This window comes from Protopterus annectens, chromosome 8.part0, assembly GCF_019279795.1.
Source record: "Protopterus annectens isolate FY-2018-M chromosome 8.part0, PAN1.0, whole genome shotgun sequence".
NCBI lineage: Eukaryota > Metazoa > Chordata > Ceratodontiformes > Protopteridae > Protopterus > Protopterus annectens.
Window position 1 is genome coordinate 1,478,303,501 of NC_056741.1, and position 23,392 is coordinate 1,478,326,892.

The 23,392-nt window shown below is 41.6% G+C and overlaps 1 protein-coding gene across 1 annotated transcript in view; it reads left to right on the top strand.

The window, feature by feature from the left end:
• TTC12 (tetratricopeptide repeat domain 12) overlaps positions 1-23,392 on the top strand; it is a 1,640,087-nt gene that overhangs the window by 1,296,273 nt on the left and 320,422 nt on the right. The window contains exon 16 of the mRNA XM_044081062.1: positions 11,837-11,938. Coding sequence (XP_043936997.1) covers positions 11,837-11,938 — 102 coding nt within the window. The remainder of the gene's footprint in view (positions 1-11,836; positions 11,939-23,392) is intronic.

A 23,392-nucleotide genomic window follows, 5' to 3' on the forward strand; every position in this document is an offset into this window, starting at 1 on the left:
CCTTAACCCTTCCAAGGATGAGTCGGTATTCCTGGATGCGTTTGGTTCCCGACCCTCCTCCTCCTGGGTGTCTCCGCCTTTCGATCCACTGATGTCTGTGGTGGCTCGGAAGGCATGGTCAGCCCCAGACACAGTGGAACCAACCCCCCGAAGACCCACAAAATTTATTACTGCACCACAAGACAAGCAATTTCTGACTAAGGGTGTTCCCATTGATGCCATGGTGGTAGCAACAGCCACAAAAAAGGAGTTGGCTGAAACTTCTTTGTCTGTCCATCCCCCTAATAAGGAATCTAGGACGATGGACAGATATGGGAAGCAGATGTTTGCATCAGCGACCTTCTCCATGAGGTCGCTGAACTACTTGTGCCACTTTACCCACCTTCAAAGGGATCTCCTTAAAGAGCTAGGAGATACCCTTCAAGATCCATCAGCTGTGGGGTCCAGGCTAAGGTTGCCTCCCAGCTGGCGACTCTTAATTCGGTAGCAAACTCCTCCATGTGGCTTATCTCTTATGCAACCGATGGTGCGAGTAGGGCCGCAGGCACAGGCATGGCCTTGAGGAGGCATGCCTGGATGCGGTTATGTAACTTTGCGGAACCCTTCAGGGTGTCTTTCACAAACACCACCTTTGATGGTTCTGCTCTTTTGGGACCACAGGTGAAAGATACCCTTACCAGATGTAATCAGGAAGGCAAGACTCTCTCTGCTTTGGGAGTCCGTTTTTCCACTCCTTCAAGACCGTATCCCAAGGGTCAGAAGAGTGGGAAATGTGGTTCCAGAAACCCCAGGGAGCCGTGCCTGACACACATGGAGAGTTCCCCTCCAGGGGCAGAGGAGGGAACAACAATAGACGCCGCCCTCAGGGCAGAGGGGGTCCGCAAAATCAGGCCCAAAGAGAATCATTCTCTGACAAGACCTTCCAGCATCTCTGAGGTGCTGCCCGGCTGTCCACCTTCGGATGCAGTCAGGGGAAGATTATCGCTGTACCCAGAAGCCTGGCAAAGTATAACACAAGACAAATGTGTACTGTCTATCATATCCGAAGGCTACAAAATCCCTTTCTTTCGCACTCTCTGCATTCCCAACAAATCCCTTCCAGATGTTCCTCCCAATCTAAGGGATCAAGCAGTTCAAGAAATTTCAAAACTGCTAAGAAAAAGAGCCATCCAGCCAGTCCTGGCAGACCAGCAAGGATCCAGAATTTACTCGAGGTTCTTTTTGGTACCAAAAAAGACAGGGGACTGGAGACCTATTCTGGATCTCAGCAGACTAAACAGGTCTGTTCATAGAATGAAGTTCCGGATGGTCACTCTACAGTCCATTTTACCCTAGGACAATTGGATGTGCTCCATAGATCTTCAGGACGCATACTACCATATCAAAATGGACAGACGCTCCAGAAGATTAATCCGCTTCCGGCTGGGAGCCAGTCATTGTCAGTTCAGAGCTCTGCGCTTTGGTCTCATCACAATCCCCAGGGTGTTCACCAAATGTTTGGCAGTAGTTACCGCTCACCTGAGATGGCAAGGATTCCAGGTGTTTCCATATTTAGATGACTAGCTCCTTACTGCAACCACCAGGCATCACCTGCTGCGGGCCAGAGACTACAAAATCCAAACTTGCTCCAAACTAGGCATCACAATAAATTTCAAAAAGTCTGCATTGTCACCATGTTAATCTATTACCTTTATAGGTGCAAACTTAAATACAAAGGACATGTCAACTAGACTTCCATTAAACAGAGTGCTAGACATTCGCCGACATGTCCAGGTCTTATTAGGATGCAAAAAAATTCAGGCTAGATTCATCCTAAAGACCTTGGGTCTCATGGCAGCGGCTATCATACTAGTCCCCCTCGCTTGTTTTCACATGAGGATTCTTCAGTGGATGCTGTTCACCCAGTGGTCTTTCCAGCAACTTCCAATGTCCTACAATATAATGATCACACAGACATGCAAAAACCAACTTGCTTGGTGGATGGTTTCCCCATCAGTACCCCAGGGCAGACCATTTGCTCTTCCTCCTCCAGTGGCTACGGTGACCACGGATGCCTCCCTGATTGGGTGGGTGGGGGCATTTTCAGGGCAGAACAGTCCAAGGCACCTGGCAGCCTCACGACTACCATCTGCATATCAATGTCTTGGAGATGAGGGCTGTGCTTTTGGCGTTGCAAGCTCTTCACAACTCTCTTCCTACCAGGATCATTGCAATTCAAACAGACAATATGTCGGTAGTGTGGTACATCAACAACCAGGGCAGAACCAAGTCCTAGCCCCCTATGTCAAGAAGCACTCAGACTCTGGCAGTGGGCGATCTCTTCCCAACGTATTCTGATAGCAGCGCACATCCCTGGGAAGTCCAACGTTATAGCGGACAGGCTGAGCAGAGCAATTCTCATGCCTCACTAGTGGTCTCTCAATCAGGCAGTGGTGGACCAAATCTTCCGCAAATGGGGTCAGCCTTGCTGCGACCTATTTGCCACCCCCTTCAACAGCAAGTGCAACATTTTTTTCTCTCTCCTCCCTCTTCCTGGACACTCCCCCAGAGATGCTCTAGTTCACAATTGGCCTCAGGGACTTCTTTATGCATTCCCTCCATTCCCCCTGTTTCCCAAATTGATACAGAAAGCTACCACATTGGGATGCAAGATGATCCTCACTGCCCCTTGCTGGCCTCAACAAATTTGGTTCCCGTTCCTGCATCATTACCTTCTGGAGCAGCCCTGGACCCTGGACCCAGTTCCAGACCTTCTGATCCATCAATCGGGTGGGCTGCACCATTCCCTTCAATCTCTCCAGCTCACTGCTTGGTTGCTCTACTTCCGACCTTAGCCATGCTTCCGAACATCTCCCACTTGGTGCATGAAATCATCTTATCATCGCACAAGTCTACCACTCGAAAGACTTATGCTAGTAAGTGGAAATGTTTCTCTTTCTGGGCAGAGGCTAGGAATATAGATCACTTTTCAGCCCCTGTGCACCATATTTTGGATATTTTAGCAGAACTTTTTCGTGCTGGATCTTCTTCTGCCACGATTAGAGTTCAGTTAGCTGCAATTTCAAACTTTCATACAGGTCTTTTGGATACTAGTATTATGTCCCATAAGCTTTGTAAAGCTTTTCTCAAAGGGACTACTTTACTCAGGCCCCCAGTGAGAGATCCCCCACCTCCGTGGGATCTAAATTTGATTTTAGCTTCCCTGATACTGCCCCACTTTGAGCCAGCAGCTTCTTTTTCCTTGAAGTTTCTTTCTTGGAAAACCCTTCTGGTTGCAATTACTTCAGCCAGAAGAGTTTCTGAGCTTCAGGCTCTTTGTGTTCGCCCTCCTTATCTAGTTTTCCACAATGACAGAGTGTCTCTCAGGACTAATCCTTCCTTCCTTCCAAAGGTTTCTTCTGACAATAATTTGAATCAGTCTATTGATCTGCCTGTGTTTTTTCCAAATTATTCCAACAAGGTGGAATACAAATTACATCAGTTGGATGTTCATAGATAGTTATGCTTTTACTTGCATAGAACTAAGCAAATAAGAAAATCAGACCAGCTGTCCCTGTCCTGTGCTGAGGGTAAACAAGGTCTACCTGTGTCGAAAGTAACCTTATCTAGGTGGTTGACATCTATCATTACATTTATATATCAGCTAAGGAATAAAGAGCTTCCTGCTAAACCAAAAGGTCACTCCACTAGAGCTCTAGCTACTTTATTGGCTTTTCAGGCAAGATTGCCATTGGAAACTATTTGTGCAGCAGCTACATGGGCCAGTCCTCATACCTTTATTTCACATTATAAGCTGGACGTGGCGTCCAGGAGCAGAGCTGATTTTGGTTCCACTGTTCTGAAGAGTCTGTTCCGATGAGCCACCCAGGATTGAGGTGCTAGGGACGCTGTCCCAACCAGCAAGAATGAAGGCGAGATGGACAACTTAACATTAAGAAGTTATGTACCTACCATAACATTCCATGTTAGTTGTCTTCTTCTCGCCTTCTTTCTTGCGTCCCACCCTCCACCCCCCTATCCTAGTAGACCGAGAAGAGTTCCTTATGTTTTTCTCACTGGCTGAGTCTTCTCTGGCTATTCCTTCTGACTAGTAGTCTCTCCAGTAGGATTTATGCATTCTAAGACAGGATTCCTGTATTGTTATTATTATTATTATGTCTGCAGTTAGACTTACCAAACGAGATCTGCATATCTAGCGCCTGGCATCATGGGATATAGGGGGGCCTCAAGCCAGTAAGTAGCTCTTGAGCTTTTGAAGATGGCCGAGTTGGAGCCGAAGATCGGCACCGGACCCAACCTGCAAGAAAGAAGGCGAGAAGACAACTAACATAGAACGTTATGGTAGGTGCATAACTTTTTATTTTTGCTGTAGCAGGCAACTGAGTAAATGTCAGGAAAATCCTGCTAGGACAGCAGAACTTTATTTGGGGTTAATCAGAGTCTCTTTAATTGATAGCAGGTATGTAGCCAAGAAAACTGAATGCTGTAATTAAATCAAAAGGTTCTTCAACAAAGTATTAGTTTAAGTGTGTGCACACACAACAAAGTATTAATTTAAGGGTGTGCACACCTATGCAACTAGCGTATTGTACATTTTTTATATTTCATATTTTTCCCCTAACAGATTTGTTTGTTTTTCAATTGAATTATACAGCTTATAGGTCATGTTAAAGATGGAAAAAGTTTTGAATTGATTTATTGTGGTCTCATTTTTTATATCACAAAATCCTGGAATTTTAACAGGGGTGTGTACACTTTTTATATCCACTATATGTATATATATATTTATATATAGATATATATATATATATATATATATATATATATATATATATATATATATATATATATATATATATATATATATATATATATATATATATATATATATATATATATATATATATATATATATATATATATATATATATATATATATATATATATATATATATATATATATATATACACACACACACATATATATGTGTGTGCATGTGTGTGTGTGTGTGTATGTATATATATATATATATATATATATATATATATATATATATATATATATATATATATATATATATGTATGTATGTATATACACACACACATATATATATATATATATATATGTGTGTGTGTGTGTGTGTATATATATATATATATATATATATATATATATATATATATATATATACACACACACACACATGTATATATATATATATATATATATATGTATATACATATATATATATATATATATATATATATATATATATATGTGTGTTTATATATATATGCAAAAAAAGTTCACCCTTGTAGCGCCACTCAAATCTCCAAAAATATAGAAGAAATGCCCAAATGGAAGGAGTAAATCTCACTGGTGTTCGTAATAGCAGGAAAATTATCAATCCAAGTATATAATACTATATATGTATATATATATATATATATATATATATATATATATGTATATATATATATGTGTGTGTGTGTGTGTGTGTGTGTGTGTGTGTGTGTATATATATATATATATATATATATATATATATATATATATATATATATATTTATGTATATATTCCTTTTGCATTTCTTTTTTTGACTAGAACTCTTTGGTCTCCATTATGACAGACAAGCCACAGGGTTTCAAAAAATGCATTTCCTGTGGACAGAAAATACCCAATTCAGATGCCCACAGGTAAAGCATCTATTGCTTGGGCACTACTCATTTAGATTCGGCAAGTTCCATCTGTGCTGGCTTCAGTGTCAGGGCAATTAATGACAGACAGAACAAATTAGTTTTGCATGGCCTTATTCTTTCTTTCTTCTTCTTCTTCTTCTTCTTCAATTTCAACCAGGGCTGAAACCCCCCCTCTAAGAAGTCAGACAAAGGAAAGCCTGACTTGACTTCCAAAGACAGGGATACCAGGAAGAGGTCTCTGGACCCATTAACATCTTTGGCTGCATCCTTAGAGCCACCATCAAAAATTTTGAAGAAACTGGATCTGACTATCATGGATCCTACTACTTCAAAAATGAAATCTCTTTGGATCTGTCACCTTGTTGTTTGCAGAATCCAATACCTTCTCAACTTCCTTCCGCATTTTTATAGCAATCTCCAGGTAAGCACTCCAGGCTACCATCTACGGTCTCCTCACTAAGGTCCTTCAGAAGCTTGCCTGAGATTGAAGTTGATAGGATGATGATGAGAAAATCCTCAAAGATCAGATCCAGATGGGGGTAATTCTGGCTCCATTTCCTGTCTGATCTATCAGTCTGCTCATTGCAAGTCCTCCTTTAGTTTCTCCTTCTCTGATCCAACCTGTGGTTTCAGAGCTCTCAGGTCCGAGATCTGTGGGTGTGTCCTCGTTGGACCTGAAGACAGGTTATTCTTTGACTCCGGTCACTTCCAGTTCAGAGTACTGCCCTTTAGACTCACCAGATGCTTGGCATTGGTTGCAGCTTACCTGAGACTGCTGGGATTCAGGGAATCACTGTACCCAGATGACGTGCTCCTAACTGCCCCATCCAGACATCTATTTCTACAGGCAAGGGACTATGTTCTCCAACTGTGTCTTCACCTAGGTATCACGGTCAATTACAGCAAATCACAACTCACACTTACACAGAGTCTGGAGTTTATAGGTGCTCATCTAGACACAAGTCACTATCTCAAGTCCTTCTCTTCCAGTATGACTAATATTACAAGCTTTGGGATCCATGGCAGTGGCTATCACCCTAGTCCCTTTACATATGTGGATTCTCGCAATGGACTGTTTCTGTACAGTGACCGATTCTTCAGCAGCCTTTATTTGACCCAGTCAAGATCACACAGTCTTGCAAAAAATATCTTCTTTGGTGGCTTCACTCAGATGAAGTTTCCCAAGGCTGTCTATTTATTCTCCCCCACCCATGGCCGTGGTGACCACAGGTGCCTCCCCACTGGGGTGGCGGGGACAATATTTGGGAAGGACAGTCCAAGGTATGTAGTCCCCAGAAGAGGCCAAGACTGAAATCATTGTCCTGAAAATCAGAGCAGTCCTTCTATCACTGCAGGCCTTTCAAGATGCTCTCCCTTCCGGGATGATTGCTATTCAGATGGACAATATTTCTGTAGTCTGGTACATCAACAAACAGGGAAGAAATAGATCTTACCTGCTATGTCGTGAAGCAATGAGAGTGTGGCAATGTCCAGGCTCTTCTGGCTGCTTCTTCCTCATAGCAACTCATATACCAGGAAAAGCCAGTGTGATTCAGGCAAACAAAACTATTCCATTCTGATATCTCATGAGTGGTCTCTCAATGTCAAGTGGTTGAGAGAAAGTTTTGTTGATGGCGTTGGCCCTGCTGTGACCTTTTTGCTTCTTCCCTAAACAACAAGTGCAGCAGGTTCTTTGCTATGTCCCATCAAAGGGGGAATCACCAGGAGATGCTCTAGTTCATGAATGGCCCATCTGTCTTACCCCCATTACCTGCAGTCTCCAAATTTGTACAGAAAGGATAATGATTGAAGAGCACAGTTATCCCTTATTGTACCTTTTTGGACTCATCAGATTTGGTTTCCCTTCCTCTGAACTCATCTTTTACATCTGCCTTGGATACTTGATCCAATTTAGACCTCCTGTCTCACCTGACAGGGATGACTCATGTGGGTACAACAAGCCTCAAACTGACTGCTTGTTTTCTCCAGTTCCACTGATTGCTAGACAACATAGGCTTTCCTCCTCAGCTTGTCATATTTTATTACCATCACAAAGGGCTTCTACTACAAAAATTTGCAGAAGCAAATGTAAGAGATTTGCTGTCTGTTGCATAACTAAGAACTGGATAGACCGCACTAAGCTATCCTGGAAGGAATTTAAAAACCCAACAATAAAATACATGCATCCTCACAAAAATGATTCATTAGTAATTCTGATAAACAAACTTACTTCTGGAAATACTGGAATCTTATTTTTACATTATTATGGAAGACTAACCAATAAGATCTACAATTGTATCTTTTTTTTTTTTTAAAACTGGTATCTGCAATCTAACTATAGGCGAGGTAGTTATTAAACCTTTTCCTAGATCCTTAGGCTCCACTTTTCTTTTTGGCAGTAGCACGCTGTATATATGTATATATTCTGGATTTGGAGGGTGGGAGGGGGTTGCTGTTTGTTTTTCTTATCTGAGGGTATTGTCTCTTAATTTTTTTTGTATGTGCCTGTATATTTGTCATCTGATACCTTCTATTTGAAAATAATAAAATATATTTTTGAAAAAAAAAGAGATTTGCTTTCTGGGCCCTTAGGAGAGATCTGGACCCTTTTTCTGCCCCCATACCAGCTGTATTTGAGGTTTTTAGCTTCAATTTTCAATTAAGGGGTAGTCTTTTTACTATTAAAGTTCAGCTGGCTGCCATTTCAAACTTCCATCTAGATGAAAATAACTTCCATCTAGATGAAAATAACGGAATACATTAATTTCAGTGACCTAACTTACCTCGAACGTGTATACCACCGAGCTGGAATGTCAAATTTCTCAATAGTGAACGGTTGGAATGTCGTACAAAACACGAATGTGACATTTCCAACCACTCTACCAACAAAACAAGCGCTACCATGGGTCAAAAAAGAGGGGGATATATTGTGTTTCGCATAAATTGGGTTCGCAATTATTAGAAATTGCCACACTGCGTTCGAACATATTCCGATCGGCCATCCACCGGCCGATCAAATGAATGTATACCGAAAATAACATCTCAACTTCTTCTAGATTATGCAAAGCTTTACACAAAGGAATATTTTTGTTTAGACCTCCAGTAAAGGAGCCTGCTCTTCCTTGGGATTTAACTGTCCTACATCAAGGTTTCAGCCAAGGCCCCTTTGAACCTTCAGCCATGACAGAACATTTTGTCCTGGAAAACCATTTTTCTAGTTACTATTACATCAGTTGGATGAGTATCCGAACTCCAGGCACTCTCCCACAAGTCACTTTACCTGTTTTTTTTTTCCAAAGACTGTTTCCTTACAGACCAAGCCTTTTTTTTTGCCTAATATAGCTTGTGAATCTAATATCAACCAGGTCATTAACCTCCCAGCTTTCTTTCCAAATTTTTCAAGTAAGGAAGAGTACATGCTCCATTTTTTCAGATGTGTGAAGACAACTTCAGTTTTATCTCCATTGAGCCAAAGATTTCCGGAAGACTTGACCAGTTGTTTCTATCCTTCTCACTTAGCAGGTGGGCATGCAGTTTCTAAAGTTACTCTGGCCAAATGATTAACTGATTGCATGTCCTTTGTCTGTTGTAAAATAGGGATATCCTTGCCTAAGCCTCCTAGAGTTCATTCCACAAGGTCTATGGCTGTATCCTCAGCTTTTTGGACAAGAGCTTCCATAGATGACATTTGTTCAGCTGCAGGTTGGCCCACTGCTTATACCTTTATTGCTCATTACAAATTGGATTTGGTTTCTATGAACAGAGCTGCTTTTGGCTCCGCAGTACTCTGAAATATCCTTCCATGAGGACCACCTAAGGTTCATCTAGCTGGGGACTCTGTCCCATCAGTTGAGAAGTGAAGAAAAATTACATCAGATAAAAATGTTATGTACTCACCATAATGTTACATCTGTGTTGTCCATTTTCATACTGCCTCAACGTTCCACCCTCCTAACATCCTTCCCTTTGCTCCTGGAGAGGGATATCAGTTTGGGAACTATTGTTACTTGTTTGAGTTACACTTCTATTCTTTTAATCTGTACCTTTTTAAGTTCTCTTAAGGTATTATTCATTGCATACTAAGAGCAGCAAACTCGATCTGAGGTATGTTAGGCTGGTGGCGCATTATGGGTAAAAGAAGCTCGAGAATTGGATCCGAGAATCTGGAAAAAGCTGCCAAGTCAGATCTGAAACCCATCAGTTGAGGAAGAATGTAAATGGACAACACACATGTAATGTTACAGTGAGTATGTAACATTATTTATTTCTCCTCAAGTAACTGATATTGATTTTGATTAAAAAATGTTACTTCTCGATTTTCCTTTCAGGAATTTTCTTTTTTTGAAACCATTTCGAAAATGAATCAGTCATTTTAGTGGGAACAAAATGACATTCCATTTTCATTGAAAAAAATATGATATATTACAACTGGATTTTCCCTTAAAATGTTGCTGTTCCCCCTGTTTTACCAGCCTTGTATGCTGTTTTGTAACTGTTTGCTTGAAACCATACAGCCAGCTTTCAGCCCCTAAAAAAGGCAAATTGATTATACAAAGTTGCTCAGTCTTATAAATATTTATTTTCTTATCCCACATTTGATCCTGTGTTGAATTCATTGACAAATCATTCTACAGGTAAACATTTGGTGAACAGAATGCTAGCCCCATTGCTTCTTACAAGGATGGGAAAGCCTTTGATAGATTGGGGACAAGAGTTTATACTTCTTCCCCACAAAAAAAAAACTTTCTGTTGTCAGGCTTGCATGTTATGTTTGCTAGCATCTTTTGAGAATATGAGGACCAATGACTGCCAGTTTCCTTCTTTAGAAAACACATCATTTCTGATTTAATTGTTTCTGTTACCCAGGTTGCCTCTGGTTCTAGAATATTTTGTGAGTTGCTATCCTCTGACTTTTTTTTATTTCTCTGCCAAGGTTCACCTGTTTTTTTTTTTTTCTTTTATCATGTCTACCCATGGATCCCCCATTTCAGTGCAGTCTCATTTTAAGCATGTTTTGAAAGGAGTTCTAAATATCTGTCCACCTACAAAACAGGTGGACTCCTCCTTGGGATCATACTTTTGTTTTGGAAAAGCTAGCAATTTCTCCATTTGAACCAGCTCATTGGACTGATTTGAGGTTCTTCACTTCAAAGCAATGTTACTCATTGCTGTTACTTCTGCAAGAGAGTATCCAAGTTGTAAGCTTTTATATGGTCTCCTTGATAATAATTCCTTCATTGATGACTAAAGTGGTATCCAAGTGAAGTTTGAGTCAAGCTAGGCATCTTCCTGCTTTCTTTCCAGAACATAAACATGAGGGGAAAGGATTTTTTGTACTCTGGATGTCCACAGACAAGTTCAGTATTTTCTCGACGGAACTAAAATCTTCATAATTCTGATCAGTAGTTCATTTCATTTGAGGATAAGAAAAAAGAACATCCTGTGTCAAAGCATACAATTTCCAATGGTTGTCTCGTGTTATTTCATTTTTTTTATTGCTATTCACATCACAGCACTTCAAGGCAATGTTATGGTCCATTCTACCAGGGCTTCTAGTTTGCAAATTACTATAAACTAGATCCCTTTTTCCAGCCTAGGGCAGGCTTTGCTAAGACCATGTTTCAGGAGCTCCAAAAATATAATCTTTCCTTCTCCCAGTCTATCTAATCTGTGGTATTCTACCCATATAACTTAATCTACTGCAGGAATGATCTAAAAATGAGAATAGTACTTAAACTTGCCATAACAGTAGGTGTTCAAATAGATCACTACTGTAGTAGTTGCTCCCTTCCTCCATTCTTCTTATCTTTTTATAATTCTTATTGCCAGAGTGAGAACATTTACAGTTTTTATACCTAAGATATACCCTTTTCGGGGATCTAGCCTCCCTTTTTTTCTTTGACAATAAAGCTCTGAGAGGCTTAGAGCACTGACTGTTGATTTTCTGCAGCTGTGCTTATATCATCAGTGGTGTGGGTGCATAGAAGATCCTCTAAAGTTTTGCATACTGGTTGATTGTTATATCCTAGGCAGGATATAATCCATTCAGTTTAGACTACTGCAGCAATGATCTGTTAAGCATCTACTGCTATGGAAAGTTTACTTATGCAACTATACTTTCTGCATTCCTATAGGATGAATATCTGCAACTTAACAGTGATGAATATCGAGACATATTGTACACATTGCTTGGCTTAATGGTGAACTTATCTGTGGAGTCAAACTGCACCATACCGGTGAGTGACATAGCATTTATATTAAGGTTAATCACGCCTTTATTTCATTACTCTTAAGTGGTTTAGATTGCAGAGCATTTATTTTTTGGTTTAATATTAAGTAGCCACAAAGGTTGTCAAGTACAGAGATAAAAGTAGAAGTGGTACACTCTTAATATTGAGCTTCTGAAACTGGGTGTTCCTGACCTTTTGCAGGGACAGATCAAGAAGTCTGAAAATTCTGTGCCTTTAACACAGCAGTAAAATTTATAAACAAACAAATGCATTAATTTTAGTGCATGTTAACCATAAAAGAATAATATCCCAGGTTAGGTCCCATTTGCATGTGTGTGATACAGAAGTAGAATATGTAGCAGTATATGAAGAAGCTTCCTTTGGTGATTGGTGTCAGTTATACGTAATCATTATTGCTGTGGTTTCTATTTATTTGCCGTGAGTGATTTTCTGTGCGTGGTAGTTTCACTTTTGCCACAGTCATGTGGCAGTGGGTTTGTATATTTTACAATATGTAAGTAAAAGGGGAGGTGAGTGTTGGGGGGATTGGGGATGCTTTCTCAACCGAAAAAAAAAAGAAAAAAAATCTTTTTTCCCCCTCCTTGGGTAATTTGTAATGTATTATGTTTGTCATTTGGAATTTGATTAAGTGACGTTTCAATGAAATTGCCTTTTAATCATTTTGACTGATTAAACTGCCATGCATTCAATTACCCTATAATCATATACATACACACATGTGTATATATATATATATATATATATATATATATGTATATATATATATATATATATATATATATATATATATACCCCTAACTAAATACACCAACTCTGTCTGAGATCATACTACAGTTAGGAAAAGGGCACGGTTCACCTTGTTGGCCAACAGGTTACTTACCCTGGGAATAGATTTTCTGATCTGTTGTTTCGCTGAAGTGAGTTTTCGGTGATTTTGTCTCGATGATGTGGGATTTGATATTGTCTGCTTTCGATATTTTCAGGTTGACCTATATATATATATATATATATATATATATATATATATATATATATATATACATATACATATACATATATATATATATATATATATATATATACACACACACACACACACACACACACACACATATATATATATATATAAACAGAGAAAGAGAGATGTATATGTATATATTATGAGTGTGTTATTAACACTCAAATGTCACTTTCACTGAATCTCCGTTTATCAGCAAAACATTGCTGATTGCACATTCGGTTGAAACTGCACTAATATATATATATATATATATATATATATATATATATATATGTATGTGTATATGTAAAAAAGCTTTTATTTCACTTGGAGGAGTAGACAACTCCACCACCGCTATCACTTACACGCTGTTTGTATGTATGCATATGAACACCAAATCTGGTATCACACAGTAGTGAGGGAAATGTAACTGCTTAAACCCTATTGTGCAAGTCTTGCACCAAGTCCAACGCTGCATATTCAATGAAGTGTGAATTGATAAAAACACATACTCAATTCACAATTTGAGTAAAGAAACGTTTAACTGATGAAACTGCATCCATATACATACATACAACCAAGATCTACTATCACACAGTTGTGAGGGAAATGGAACTGCTTAAACCTCATTGTGCAGGTCTTCCACTAAGTCCAGCCCTGCATATTCAATGAAGTATGAATTGATAAAAACACATACCCCGTTCACAACTTTAGTAAAGAAATGTTTAACTGATGAAACTGCACCCATATACATACACTACAACCAAAGGTTTTAACTGTAATGTTCTCACATTAGCAGACAATGAAAGTACAGATCTGATGTTGTTAATCTTCGTTCATTCCTTACTGATGGGATATCGGTTCCATCCTAGTAACATAGCCAACCAAATATCAAGCTCGCGTCAGCCAAAACTCTTGAGCCAAGGTCCTACCCAGAATGCTCTGCTCCCTGTTACCTCAGATCTTGTTTGCCGCATTACTGTACAGCCATGTCAAGCCACTCTCTTCAGCTAAGTGTCTAATGTTTTGAAAGTTTTATATATCATTTCTACTTTAAAGTTTTTCAAACAGCTTCTGATAAGGAGTGAAAGCACAAATTAATCTTGAAAGGCCTTCTCAAATCTCCTTTCTGTGAGGCTATTTCTGGTTCGGAGGGCTCACCCCCTCCTGCTAAACCCCGTAAGAGGCGTCCTTTCTCATCAAAGTCGCTCCCTTCATCTCCCTCTGGAGATCGTAGGGAGTTGACTCATAAGAACGTGAAATTGACAATAACTTCGGCGTTGCCACCTGTGAGCCTGTCGGCTCCAGGCTCCGACAGTTTCGTCACAGCACTTACCAGCACCGCCAATGCAGGTACAGTCCCCTTCGGCACTGTAGGTACAATCCCCTTCAGCTCCAAGTATGATGTTACTGTCCTACACGGCATAGACACTTTCGGCACTGGCATGTTCTTTGGTGCAGTACATTTTGGCACCGTACCCATCGGTGCAGACACTTGCTTTTATGGTGCAGACACCTTCAACTTCTGTGGCGCTGATGTCATCGGCACAGACTACTTCCACACTGTTTTCTTCAGTTTAGACATCCTCAGTTCCGGGCTCTGCACCTTTCGAATTAGCAAGGACCAGGTTCTCTCTTTCCTTGGATCCATTCATTGATAGCCAATAGAGTCCTTTTCTAGAAAGGCCAGAATCGCCCTCAGGTTTCTCTATGCGGTTGACCAAGAGCCTCTCTGAGCAAGATGTGTTGTGGCTTGTTGACCAGTTGCTTGTGGCCATAGGTCTCTCTCACCCGTCAAAGTCCACATTCCCTCCCTCAGGTGAACGTATATCTCCTCAAACTCCAATGTACACTCCTCCTTCGACTTCCACCCAAGTATCGAAGCCCATTACTCCGACAGCAGCTTCCCTTCCTCCAACTGTAATAGTAGATTTCACTTTGGAACTGGAGTCGTCCTTGTGGCCCTCGGTGCATTGGACATCGGGCTCTTCTCAGGCCAGTGGCTGTGCTGTGGGGGAGGGCATTCTTGGTTCCAAGCCGATTTTTTTATATGGCACCCTCCAGGAATCCTCCCCCTCTCATGCTTCACAGTCCTCTTGAGACTCCTGGTCTGGGGGTCGGCTCGTTGGGTTGGGGTGTGACCCCAGTTCCGAGGTTGTCGTGTCCGGTTCTGGGCTCCCATCCCTCCTTGGGCAGTCTGGCCTTCTAGGCCATGGAGAGGGTGCTTGCCTTCGCTGGCAAACCCCACATGTCGGAGTCCTCTCCCTCCTCTGTGCTGCAACTCTCACAAACCACAACTGGCGGACATTGGGCCAAGGGCCTCAGGTTTCTCTTTTTCAGGAGACCCCCCTCTTTACAGTCTTCTCCAGAACCTCCCACTGAGAAAGTACCCCGCAAAGCATCATGCAAGAGGAAGCACATGGCCTCCATTGAGGAGTCGTTGACTGAAGATACAGACTTTGATGATAGTTAAGGGTCCCTACGGTCACCCTCTGATGAGGTGTCCATTGGTGACATCCTCGAGATCCTTAGACAGAGGGGTGACTGGAAGTCCTCCAATCCTTCCTCTGAAGGATCCGTATTCCTGTAGGCATTTTGTGCCCAGCCCCCTACCTCCTGGGTTACCCTGCCAGCTAATGAGCTCGTCCAGCTCATCGTCCAGCATGCATGGAAGACTCCTGACACCCTGGTAGCAATACTACGGAGGCCTGATAAAATCATATTGCCCCCAGCTGAGCATCCCCATTGGTCATGAGGTCTTCCAGTAGATGCCATGGTGGTGGTAGCTGCAACTAAGAAGGATTTGGCAGAAGAGAGCCAAACTGTCCATTCACCCAACAATGAGTCCCGGGTGATAGACAGATTAGAGAAGCATGTGTTTGCTTCATCGACCTTCGCCGTAAGGTCTTTGAACTATTTGGTACACTTTAGCAGGCTTCAGAGGGATCTTATCAACCAACTCTCTGAAACATTGGCAGAAGCTGTTTTTGACAAGGCTCGTGACAATGTGGCTTCTCAGATAGCCACCCTAGAGTCCATTTGCAAGTCTTCCATGTGTCTTATTTCTCAGGCAATGGAAGGAGCAGCTAGAGCAGCAGGCACAGGTATAGTCACCAGATGACATGCCTGGATGCGCCTTTGTGACTTTGCGGACTCTTTTAAGGCTTCCTTCATGAAAGCCACCATCAAGGCCACTACTTTGTTTGGCCGTAAAGTGAAAGATACACTGGCAAGGTGTGAACAAGATGGCAAGACCCTATCTGCCATTGGTGACAGACACTCCACTCCTCAATGATTCTACTCCAGAAATCAGAGGAGTGGGAAAATGTAGCACAGGAAATCACAGGGCTCTTTTCAGGATGCAGGTGCCGAGTTCTCCCCTAAAGGCAGAGGGGGAAACTCCAATGGAAGACACCCCTTTGGGGCAGAGGAGGTCCGCGAAACCGGGGTTCCAGAGATTCTTTCTCTGCCCAACCCTATCAGTGATCCTGAAGCGTTGCCCAACTGCTCACCTCTGGAAGTGGTCAGGGGTTGTTTTTCCTTGTACCCCGCTGCCTGGTGAAATGTCACCACCAACTCCTGGGTACAGCGGATAATATCCAGAAGCTATCGCATCCCCTTCCATCTTTGTCCAATCTCATCCAGAATATTACCTGACGTTCCACCCGGTCAAAGGGAAGCAGCAGCACATGAAATCCAAAAGCTGCTACAAAAGAGTCATCCAGATGGTCCCCCCAGACCAGATAGGATCTGTTTTTTAGTCAAGGTTCTTTTTAGTGCCAAAAAAGATGGGACTGGAGACCAATTCTGGATCTCAGCACACTGAGCAAATTTGTAAACACAGAGAAATTCTGGATGGTCACGGTTCAGTCTATCCTTCCTCTCCTGGAAGAAGACGATTGGATGTGCTCTGTATATCTTCAAGATGTGTATTACCATATAAAAATGGACAAGCGGTCAAGAAGATACCTCCACTTCTGCATAGGAGCCAGTCACTACCAATTTCGAGCTCTGCCCTTTGGTCTCTCTACAGCCCCCAGAGTCGCTCACTTGCGACTTAAAGGATTTCAGGCATTTCCATATCTAGACAACTGGATCCTCACCAACCCACCAAGCGTCTACTGGAAGAACCCATGCACTACACTCTCCTCAAAGCACAATGCCTGGGAATCACTATAAACTGGGAGAAGTCCAACATGACCCCAGCTCAGTTTTTGGAATTCATAGGAGTACTGTTGGACATGAGAAATTGCACAGGATCTCTTCTGGACTACAGGCATCAAAGAATAAGGCAACAGGTTCAACCACTGCTCTGTCAACCACAAATCTCCCCGCTTGATCTGTACTCCAACTCTTAGGGTCAATGGCACCCTCAATCACTATTGTTCCTTTAGCCAGATTCCACATGAGGCTCCTTCAGTGGTTACTTCTCACTCAGTGGTACTCTCTACAACATCCTTTTTCTTTTCAGATAAGTGTAACTCAGAGATGCAAGCAAGATTTACTCTGGTGGACGTCTCGAAATCACCAAGAATGGTCTCGCCCCTTCAGCCCCCATCTACCGAAAGCCACGGTGACCACAGATGCCTCCCTGATAAAGTGGGTGTTTATGTCAGGGAAACTCGGTCCAAGGCACTTGGTTGGAGACGGAGGCCCTTTTGCATATCAATGTCCTGGAACTGAGGGCAGTGTTACTAATGTTGCAAACATTTCATTCCATCCTTCCGTCGGGGACTATTGCGATCCAATCTGACAACATGTCAGTGGTCTGGTACATCAGCAAGCAAGGGGACACCAGATCTTACCCGTTATGCTGAGAGGCCTTGAGAATATGGCAATGGGTGTTAGCTTCCAACCGCTTTCTGATTGCAATGCCCATTCCTGGGAGCTCCAACGTGATAGTGGACAAATTGAGCAGGAGCATTCTACAACCTCACGAGTGGTCTCTCAATCCTATGATAGCGGCAACAATCTTCAACTGCTGAGGCCAGCCTTGCTGTGACCTATTCACCTCCCCAACCAACTACAAGTGCAGCAACTATTTTTCCCTGATCCCCCCTCAAGGTCAGTCACTGAGAGACAATCTAGTCCATGCTTGGCCCTCGGATCTACTTTATGGTTATCCTTCTCTTCCCCTCATCTCCCAATTTCTGAAGAAAGCACAACAGTTGAAAAACAAATTGATCCTCATTACTCCATATTGGCCTCGACAAGTCTGGTTCCCCTTCCTCTGGCCTCACCTGCTAGATCAACCGCGGATCCTCAATTCATCCCCACCATTGAGCTCCCATCCGCAGGTTCTGACTCACCCCAATCTAACAACCTTGAAACTGACAGCTTGGTTTCTCCACTTCCAATGATTTCCAGGCAGGAAAACCTGTCGTCACCTGTGCACAATATTCTTATTGCATCTCTTAAATCGTCTGCCAGACTAATCTGTCTCAGTAAATGGAAAAGGTTTTCTCTATGGGCAGCGAATAAACAATTAGAACTCTTGTCAGCCCCAGTTTTGGTGGTTTTGGATTACTTATCACATCTTTTCCACTCTGGGGTGTCTAGCTCTACTATACATGTGCATTTAGCTGCCATTTCAAATTTCCACATTGGTTTTCAGGATTCTTCTCTTATGTCACATAGACTCTGTAAAACTTTCTTGAAGGGGGTTATCCACTTCAAACCTCCCTTTAGAGAACTGGTACAACCTTGGGATTTGGCATTGGTTCTGCAAGCTCTAACAGCTCCCCCCTTTGAACCATTACATCGGCCAGATGCTTGTCAGAACTTAAAGCCTTATGCATCAAACCTCCCTATCTTATCTTCCATAAGGATAGGGTATCACTGAGAACTAATTCTTACTTTTTACCAAAAGTGGTGTCAGCGTGGTCTATCAACCAGTCTATTGACCTTCCAGTGTTCTTTCCTAACCACTCTAACATGGGAGAGTATTGCTTGCACTCCTTGGATGTTCATAGGCAAGTACGATTTTATCCGGACAGAACAAAATCTACCTGTAAATCAGACCAACTGTTTCTGGCTTTTTCTGGACCTAGACAAGGTCATCCTGCCTCAAAAGTTACACTGGCTTCATGGCTGAGAAATTGTATTACCCTCTACAACAAAAACAATGTCACCTTGCCTCATAGAGTGAAAGCACATTCTACAAGGTCTATGGCAACGTCAGCAGCTTTCCATGCTAAGGCTTCCCTCAATGATATTTGCTCAGCAACTTGGGCCAAACCTCATACTTGTATTCTTCATTACAAATTGGACTTGGCCTCTAGAGGTCGAGCTTCTTTTGGCTCCCTGGTGCTCAGGGATGTCCTTCCATGAGGGCCACCCAGGGATACAGGTAGCTTGGGACTCTGTCCCATCAGTAAAGAATGAACGAAGATTAACAACATCAGAAAAAGAAGTCATGTCTTACCATAATGTTCCATCTGTGTTGTTGATCTTCATTCATTCATTACTTCCCATCCTCCGTCCCCCTCCGAAGGTTCCTGTTGATCTCATATACTCCTTTATTGTAGGTCTGTTATGATCAGAAGTAGCCGCTACTTTTGTCCATCAACTTGCAAACTCGATCTGAGGTAACAGGGAGCCAAGTATTCTGGGTAGGACCTTGGCTCGAGAGTTTTTGGCTGACGTGAGCTGGATATTTGGCTGGCTCGGTTCCGGGGACGGAACCAATAACCCATCAGTAATGAACAGACGAAGATCAACAGCACAGATGGAATGTTATGATAAGACATAACTTCGTTTTATGTGAAAAGACTTCATATTCTTGGAAAAACACATAAGAAACGAAGATTCAAAATGGTAATAAAAATAGACAGACTTTAAAACTGTTTTCATTGCAGGCAAGTAATATCAGAGATGATAAACAATTTGTACTAATATATATCTTTAAAATGAGTCTTCATATACAGTTAGCTCCTTTTTCTTCTACAAACTCAGACTGTATCAAGTAAATAGTATATCTCTGAACACTCTAGTCTAAAGCTTAGCTTTTAGTAAACACCTATTACTGATATTCTCGTTAAGACTAAGAAAAGGCCCTACATCCAGTAATGTCTGCCAGTAATACTCTTTTAATTGTATTATATTTGCTTTCAGCTAGTAAATGATTTTTTCATTAATGTAGCTACTTTTTCTTGCATGTTGGAACTGGTGTGTTGTATACATTTTTCCAAATCAAGTTCTGTCAAACATCTACAGACTGTGATAGCAGAAAGCAGTGTCTTAATCATCATCATTCAGCTTTTAAAATGAATTAACAATAACATTACAATTCAGTACACCTGTTTTTGTAAAAAAATAAATTAAAAAAATAATAATTTATTTGAGTGAGGTGAGTGTGTTGAGTAGATGGAAAGAGTACTTTGAAGAGCTCATGAATGAAGAGAATGAGAGAGAGAGAAGGTTGGATGATGTGGGGATAGTGAATCAGGAAGTGAAGCAGATTAGCAAGGAGGAAATAAGGACAGCTATGAAGAGGATGAAGAATGGAAAGGCTGTTGGCCCAGATGACATACCAGTGGAAGCATGGAGGTGCTTAGGAGAAATGGCAGTGGAATTTTTAACCAGATTGTTTAATGAAATTTTGGAAAGTCAGAGGATGCCTGAGGAGTGGAGAAAAGTGTTTTGGTACCTATCTTTAAGAATAAGGGTGATGTGCAGAGCTGCAGTAACTACAGAGGGATAAAATTGATCAGTCACAGCTTGAAGTTATGGGAAAGAGTAGTGAAAGCTAGGTTAAGAAGGGAGGTGATGATTAGTGATCAGCAGTATGGTTTCATGCCAGGAAAGAGCACTACAGATGCAATATTTGCTCTGAGAGTGTTGTTGGAGAAATACAGAGAAGGTCAGAAGGAGTTGCATTGTGTCTTTGTGGACTTAGAGAAAGCATATGACAGGGTGCGTAGAGAGGAGTTGTGGTATTGTATGAGGAAGTCGGGAGTAGCAGAGAAGTATGTAAGAGTGGTCCAGGATATGTACAAGGGTAGTGTGACATTGGTGAGGACTGCGGTGGGAGTGACAGATATGTTTAAGGTGGAGGTGGGATTACATCAAGGATCAGTTCTGAGCCATTTCTTATTTGTAGTGGTGATGGACAGGTTGACAGATGAGATTAGACAGGAGGCCCCGTGGACTATGATGTTTGCAGATGACATTGTGCTATGTAGTGAGAGTAGGGACCAGGTTGACTAGACCCTGAAGAGGTGGAGATATGCTTTAGAGAGGAGAGGAATGAAGGTTAGCAGGGCTAAAACAGAATATATGTGTATAAATGAGAGGGAGGGTAGAGGAATGGTGAGGATGCAGGGAGCAGAGTTGGTAAAGGTGGATGAGTTTAAGTACTTGGCATCAACAGTTCAGAGTAATGGTGAGTGTGGAAGAGAGGTGAAGAAGAGAGTACAGGCAGGGTGGAATGGGTGGAGAAGAGTGTCAGGAGTGATTTGTGACAGACGGGTACCAATAAGAGTGAAAGGGAAGGTCTACAAGAGGGTAGTGAGACCAGCTATGTTATATGGGTTGGAGACGGTAGCATTGACGAAAAGGCAGGAGTCAGAGCTGGATGTGGCAGAGTTAAAGATGTTAAGATTTGCACTGGGTGTGACTAGGATGGACAGGATTAGGAATCAGTATATTAGAGGGTCAGCTCAGGTTGGACAGTTTGGAGACAAAGCAAGAGAGGCGAGATTGTATTGGTTTGGACATGTGCTGAGGAGGGATGCTGGGTATATTGGGAAAAGGATGCTAAGGATGGAGCTGCCAGGTAAGAGGAAAAGAGGAAGGCCTAAGATAAGGTTTATGGATGTGGTGAGAGAGGACATGCAGACGGTTGGTGTGAAAGAGCATGATGCAGAGGACAGGAAGAAATGGAAACAGATGATCCGCTGTGGCGACCCCTAATGGGAACAGCCAAAAGAAGATGATGATGATCAAAGTAGTTGCCATAGGCATCAGTGTTAACTATCTCCTTACAAAACTATAATTTCTGCATCACATTACATCATAACACATATCTAATGGTGAACATGTGGTTTTCTGCTGTAATGTGCCAATCAGATTATGATCTGCCTGTTGTGTGATAGGCACAAATGTTCACAGTGCACATGGGTCAGTGAAGGTTACTGGGAGGGAGACTTACCTTGGGATATATTCAAGTCATTGAATGTTGTTTTAGCAAACAGAAAAGCAAAGAACTTTCGCTAAACTACTTTTGCTGATAATGGGGTTTCTGCCTTTGTCTACTGCTGTACGACCTTGGTGTTAGTGTATATAAGTTTGAGGTGTGTGGGGGTTTCCAGATTCAGACTGGACTTATCCACCTTTCTTTGGAGATTCCTTCTTTTATGATCATCATGTAGTGACTTAGCATCCTTCCACTTTCCCTGAAGTGCAGAAACCTCATAGTCAAGTTGTATATATTAAATAGAGAGAAGTTTGGGATGTTTTGCCCCCTACAAAAACACTTTGTTAAATGGGGTAATGCCATTTTGAACAATTTATTTTATCTGGAACAACGTCTAAAAATCTTTTCTATGTGTGAGGATGACCTAAACATGAAAACTAAGAAAAAGAAAAGGTCAGTAGAGTACTAAAAATACACAGTGAAAGTGAGGTCCTTTTTGTAGGAGAAATCTTCATATAAAGAGGAAGGATCAAGTGTACTGCAACACTACATAAACAAACCCGTAATTAGCCTCATTTTAGGGGCACAGACATGTTGTTATTCAATTTCCAGAAAGTTTAGGTCTAGGAAGTGTTACTATCTATCACTAAAAAATGAGCAAAGATGCTATCCAGTGCTGTCAAACTTTGATTTCCATAGTTAGCCTTTGAACAAGCATTGCCATCCAAAAAATTTATTAGGCATACCTGACACCTTATTCAGTCAGCAAGATAGATATTCTGCAGATTTGCTAGAACTGCAGCTGTGATTACCTAACAAGCACCTGAAATTTAGGGTCTGTCTAAAATTAAATTTAAATGCACAGTATACGTTTTAAAATCTGAGAAACTCAGTTAGAAAAAAAACACTAACACCCTTTCTGAACATGTCTTAAAGATATCTTTCTCTCCACCAAATTCCCACCCAGCAGAAGTCCTCATAATAAACTGCAAATTGAACAATCACAAAAAGATTGCCATTGCCACCATCTATAATACCTCCCAGGAAACAACATCCTTCTCCTTGAACACTTTCTCTCCTGGATCTCACAAACTGTCTCCTACAAAACTATCATACGGGCGATGTTAACATTGATTGAAATGCTCTATCCTCTGGCTCTCCAAATGCCAGCATTAACCTTTATGGATTCTCCCAGCTAATCACTCACCTGAATAAACATTCTAATGCTGGCACTACACTTGATTGGATCTTTCCCTCCAACCCCCACATCTACCACAGCCCTCCACACTCTCTGATTCCCTAA